This window comes from Mesoplodon mirus (assembly GCF_964341445.2).
Source record: "Mesoplodon mirus genome assembly, chromosome: 8".
NCBI lineage: Eukaryota > Metazoa > Chordata > Mammalia > Artiodactyla > Ziphiidae > Mesoplodon > Mesoplodon mirus.
Window position 1 is genome coordinate 83269645 of NC_138984.1, and position 6335 is coordinate 83275979.

A 6335-nucleotide genomic window follows, 5' to 3' on the forward strand; every position below is an offset into this window, starting at 1 on the left:
TCATCACATCTTACAGTCGTTTACTTGGGAAGTCCTTGAAGGCAGGGACCATTTTTATTAATTTCTATACTGCTAGCACCTAGCACGATGCTTGGGACGTAGTAGGCCTTTAGATTTTGTTGACCATATAAAAATTATGGAGTTACGTCCTGTGAGATATAAAAAGAGGGGCATAAGAAGCCACCATACTTTGCCTTGGAAGAAGCAGAAGGTTTCTCAAGAACATTCACACTGGCCTTGAAAGCTGAGTGAGATGCACTACAAAGATGGGCACTTAGAGAAGAGCCTGTGAAAGGCAACAAGGAATGGAAGGCCAGATGGGTCCTAAGACAGCTGACTATTCAGGGTACAATCAATGCAATCAGAATATGAGAGGGGGCAAGCCAGTTGAGAGTAGGCCTTAAAGCTGGGAAGAGGAAGGGGCTTAGCTACCAGGTTAAAGGAGTTTTCACTAAATACTCTAGGCTTTGCGAAGCCCTTGAAAATATTTAATCCACGCAGTGACAGGAAGCCTCATCCTTTGAGTCTTTGGCCAAAAGTTATGAAAGTTCTTGGTTTTCAAAGAATTTTATGTACAGATGCTTATTTTAGGTTATTTGGAGTTGTTATAGCCTAGGTTAGGGTTAGGGTTCTGCCCTTAAGTATTTATTTCAGTCTATGCTGTTTCACTCACACAGTAGCATTTGATAAAGGCTCGTTTAAACACCTAATGAAATTCTTAGTATCTGTTTTAATTTTTTTAAGGGAGGAGTGGAGCATTCTTTTTAATGAAAAGAAAAAAAAGTTTAAGAGAAATATCCTGAATTCCTTTTTCACCACCGTCCTTAAATATCAAGATATGGGAAGGCAGCATCCCATCCCAGCGCCAGTAAGGTTAGAAGCTGAGGGCCCACTTTACCTGTGGGTTCCCTAACTGGGTTTAACAAGCCTCTCAGACGAGATGATCCAATAAGGGCCAACACAACTCTCCTGGTCCTTCACGTGCCTGGCCCAGGGAAAGGTAATGCCGGCTTCTTGCCATTCGACTTTGCCAAGTTTTTTAAAATGTAAGATAAGGTGGTATTTGTGGGCCGACTACAGGCACCGAAAGGCAGGGAGATCACCGACAGCCTCGGCTTTCACTCTTGCAGCTCGGCCTTGGACCAGAAGGAAGCATCGGCCCGACGCAGGGCAAGAGGCCAGGGTGCCTGCTTTCCACGGGCGACCGGGCTGGGCAGCAGGCGGCGCGCCCCGCTACCGAGAGGCGGGTACCCGGGAACGCCGGACGGCGCGGAGAGCCGGGCTGCGAGGCGGGCGTGGAGCAGCGGCTGTCAGGGAGGGAGGCCAGCATCCTCCCCGGCCTCGGGAAAGAACCTGGGCCTCCGCAACTCCTACGCAGCCCGGTTACCCACGCCGAGAGGCTGCTGACGGGAGACCGAGGCGCGGAGCTTGGAGAGCAGAGGCGCGGCTGCGCCCGCTGGGTCCCCCAGGACGCGGTCCCCAAGGCGCGGCGCGGGGGCGCTGGAAGCCGAGGGCGGCGCCCCCGCAACCCCACCCCGGCCGCGGCTGCCTGCTCGCGTGGCCACCGACCACAGGCTGCGGGCCCGGCGCGCGGGAGGAAGAAGATGCGGCGGCATTGCCAGGTCCCCAGTTCCGCCGCCCCGGCGATCGGGGAGATAAAAGTTTGCAGCATGCGGCTCGTCTGCAGTGCGAGTCACATCCGCCGCGCCGCCTCCTGCAGCACCAGCGCTCACGGAACGAACAAATAAATTTAAAAAAAAAAAAAAAAAGCTGTTGAAGCCGGTAGGCCCAGAAGCCGACCGCTCTGCCTCCCGGGCGTGCATGGAGGCGAGCCCAGCATCCCGCGTCCCCTCCCGCCCAGGTCGCGCCTCCCGCCCGGCCTCAGCGCCCAGCCTGAGCCGGCCCCGCCGCGCCCGCAGCACTAACCGATAACCTCCTGCAGCTCGTACGCGTCCCTGCAGATGGGCCAGCCGACCGCCTGCGCCGCCGGGGCTGGGGCCCCGGGTGCCACCGGAGCCGGCGCTGCTGTCGTGGCCGCTGGGGCCGCCGCCGCCGGTGTCACCGGGGCCGCCTGCTGGGGCTGCTGGACGTGCACGGGCGAGCCGCTCGGCTCCGCCATGATGCTGCCGGAGGAGAGCGAGAAGACGCGCCGGCCGGCGGACGACCTTCCACTTGAAACTTCCCTTCCCTCCCCTCGCCGCCGACACCTCTCGACCGGCGCACGCCCTCCCCGCCCGTCGCCGCCGCCGCCGCCGCCACTGGAGCCAGCCACGAGGGGAGGGAGCAAGGGAGGCCGAGCCGAGCGGAGGGAGGAGGCAGCGCCACCGGAGGCGGGGAGGGGAGGGGAGGGGAGGGGAGGAGGCGGCGGCCGCCGCGCTCGCCGCGCGCCCCGAGCCTCGTGCGCGCAGTTCTCTGTCTCCGCGAGGGGAACCGCCGCCCCGCCGCCCTCTCCCGACCTGCTCGCAGCCGGGGAAGTTTCCACCGGAGGGGAGCGAGGCCGGGTTGGAGTGGCTTTCGGGGCCCGCGTCCCTCGCCCCCTCACTCCCTGCTTTCCCTGCGCCTTCGCCCCAGACAGTCGGACTCTCCGGAAGATGTCCCCTGGGGACCCCGAGGACGGGGTCGTTGAACCGCCGCCAGGTTCTCAGATTCCGAAGTCTCCCCAAGTAAAGAGAACCTGAAGTTCATTTACAAGTCAGCGAGTGAGGCACCTACACGCCGGCCATTTGTAGGACGCCAGTTAAAAAACAACCCGAGTTGTAACTTTCCGGCCACCTACCTGCCAATATCCCTTTCCCCACCTTGCCTAATCTAATCGCAGCCCTTCTAGTTTTTTCTTAGTGAAACATGATTCCTTAGGTCTCTGGCTGTTCACAGACTTTCATTTGTTCCAAGCCGCTTGGATCCCAGGGAGGTGATGAAAGGGCCTGTGCATCTAGAATAAGAAGTGTAAGAGAAATTTGGACACTATTTCAAATTTTAGACCCTAAGAACAAGACACATTAACCCGTTAGGACAACAGATAGCAGGCATTTCTTTTACAGAGCATACTGGTTGTCAAAAGTTTGTACCGCAGCATAAATAAACTGCGTTGGAAACAATGGCTGCTTTTCATCACTCCCAAAATTACCTCATCCTTAAAATTGCTATGGTATAACCATAGGTCTTCCTAAGTACAGGTGTCATATTTAACGCTGAATGTTCTCTGTGTTCCCCTGGTATAGATGACCAAGGTTGCACCATCCTTGTATTAAGGTGAAACGGTGCAGTGACCCAATGGTCATAATGGTCATTTGGCCAAAATTATCTTGTGTAGTTTTCATGATGAGGACTACTGAATAAGTAAGAATAATGAGCATATTAAAAAAAAATTCAGAAAGATTGTGATACTTTGTCTCCTGTGTTTATATACAAAAATCTCCTTAAATTTTTTTAAAGATAATTCAGATGAAACCCAGAAATTCATTAGGAGAAACGTTGTATGTCTAATCAAAACATTGATGGAAACCGAATGGTGAGTATGCTTAATCTCTCACAGCATGATGGAACAGTTGGGGTAAAGCAACTCCTGTGCTCTGGTCTACACACAGAAATTTATGCTGAACTGAGAAGATGTACATTCTTTTATGAAGGAGTGTTCAAAAACTGTATTAATTTTAATGTCTGTCAAGAAACAGACAACTTCAAGAACAAATAAATTCTAGGCCTCTGATGTTTCAAGGGGGAAAGAATAGGGAACAGGAATGCTGTAACTGTTCACCTCTTAAAGTGCTGCTCCCAATCCGAAGAACATTTAAGGACTATTTTTTAGGGAAAAGAAAAATGATTAAATGAATATGACTTCCATTTTGTCATATGAATTTATATTTTGACTTTCAAACCATGAAGGCCGGGAAACTGTGAAGGCCAGGAAAGTTCTTCGAACTTAATAAGAAAACATAATGTTGTCAAGACCAATAGCACAGATTTGAATCAAACACGGATCACTTAGTTTCCCACAAAGAACAAGTGTTCTGTAGTCATATACCAGATATCTGTACCCAGCGGACTACTTTCCAAATGGCTCCTAGGATGATGACTTGTAAGAACTGATGACTGAGTGCAGACCCATCACTACTGCCAGTAAATCAGTTTAAAGAACATTTACAATCAGTGGCCTTTGGCATCATTTTTATATATGAAGAACAGAGCATGAATTATATTTTTAAATTATATAAAAGCATTGGATTAGAATTTTAAGTTAATGTTTCCATAAACAACTGAGTAGAGTGGTACTTAAAACTTGGAAATCTATGTATTTAAAAAGTATTTAACTGACATGCAATTTCCCCTGAAAACCTATTACTAAATTTAAACTGAAAGGTGGCAGGGGAGGAAGCCTTTAAAATGTAAAGAACGTTTATTTCAATGCATATCTTTATTCTTTATTTATCTTTATCTTTTTCTTTATTTACATTTAGTCAGAGACTTTAAAACATTAGAAAGAAAAAATAAGAGGCCAAATTTTGTTAAGTGTGTACAACTACCTCATGATATGTCAGGGTTTCTTAACTTCAGCAGTTTTGATATTCTGTGCCAGGTTATTCTCTGTGTTGTAGAGGTCTGTTCTCCTGGCCTCAACACACTAGACGCCAGTAGTAACCCCGCTCTCAGTCATGACTATCAAAAAGGACCCCAGATGTTGCCAAATGTCCTCTGAAGAGCAAATCACTGCTTTAGGTAAACCGAATATACAAAATTGTCATTTTATAAACATATTATTGCAGTGGTTATTTGCATTACAAAGAGTTTAAATAGGGTTTAGTTATTCACAAATCCTGAAGAGGATCAGAATAGGCTACCCCAAATATGCCACTTTGGCATAAGAATTATTTTGAGCTGAAGGCAATTAAGAAACAATAGACACGGGCTTCCCTGGTGGCGCGGTGGTTGGGAGTCCGCCTGCCGATGCAGGGGACACGGGTTCGTGCCCCGATCCCGGAGGATCCCACATGCCGCGGAGCGGCTGGGCCCGCGAGCCATGGCCGCGGAGCCTGTGTGTCCGGAGCCTGTGCTCCGCAACGGGAGAGGCCACAGCAGTGAGAGGCCCGCGTACAGCAAAAAAAAAAAAAAAAAAAAAAAAAAAGAAACAATAGACACAGGAAGAGTTCTCTTCCCTCCCCAAGTCTGCCTAAAAACATGGCATAAATTGCCCTTTTGTAAATGAAATTTCCATTTATAAAGGAAATTTCCATTTGCAAAGGTGCCCCCTCTCCCATACCAAGAAGAGGAGAATGACTGTTATCATGGAGATGGTGCTGAGATGAGTCTGCACAAACAATGCTTATCTACCGGTAGTTTCCCCCATACATTTCCTAGTTACCTTCCCACAATTTACCCACACCCCCAGAAGCCCAAACCCCCTTTTCCTTGTCTAGTCACTTCTCCATACTTTATCACCCTTTGTTAAAATGGTATATAAGCCCCCAATTCTAACCACCCCTTTGAGTTATTCATCAATGAGTACTCCCACACAAATGTGCATTTCACATGCAAATAAACTGTGTTTTTTCCTCTTGCTAATCTGTCTTTTGTCAGTTTAATTCACAGGCCTCCAGTTACTAAATTTGAGAAGTTAAAGGAAAAGCTTTTCCTCCTGTACAACCTTTTGAACATCTAAAAGAAGATGTGTAGTGTAGTGGCCAAGACCTTGAAGAAAGAAAGTGCCAGATTCAAATCTTACCACCACCACCATTTTTTTTTTACTCTCTGACTTTGGACTAACTTTAACTTTCTGAGTCTCAATGTCCTCGTTCACAAAATCAGCATCATAACTTTGACATGGGTTGTTACAACATAATTTGTAGGTAAACAGCTTAACATAATGGCTGACACATAGTAAATGTTCAATAAAATGAAAACCCTTATCAATGTCATCATCATTATTCTTATCTGCCAAGATTTGTAACAGAACATAGAAGAGAAAGATTTATAATAATGGCAGTTATGAACTGTACAGACTATAAGCTCCCTGAGGGCAGGCATTTTTGTTCCTTTGGTTCATTGCTGTATCCCAGTGCCTGGAATAACATCTGCCACAGAATATCCTCAGTAAATATTTGTTGAATGAATATAACACTTTTTAAATGGATAAAAACATGCTTTTAAGCATCAGAATGAGTCAGCCATGCCAAGGGTGGATTCGATGGGAGGAAACTGGAGGCGGAGAGACGGATTTGGAAGCCACTGCGATAAAGTTAGTGAAATGTGTATGTGAATAAAGCCATGATATTGAGGATAATGATGAGGGGGTAGATTTAAGAATTATTTAAGGAGCAGAAAAATGGAACTTAATGACA

The 6335-nt window shown here is 47.8% G+C and overlaps 1 protein-coding gene across 1 annotated transcript in view; it reads right to left on the reverse strand.

Annotated features, from left to right (window-relative positions):
- The window catches only part of STK39 (serine/threonine kinase 39), a 324305-nt gene extending 322029 nt beyond the window's left edge, over positions 1-2276 (reverse strand). Inside the window, exon 1 of the mRNA XM_082631371.1 lies at positions 1927-2276. Coding sequence (XP_082487497.1) covers positions 1927-2119 — 193 coding nt within the window. The 5' untranslated portion in view covers positions 2120-2276. The remainder of the gene's footprint in view (positions 1-1926) is intronic.
- Positions 2277-6335: the final 4059 nt, after the last annotated feature.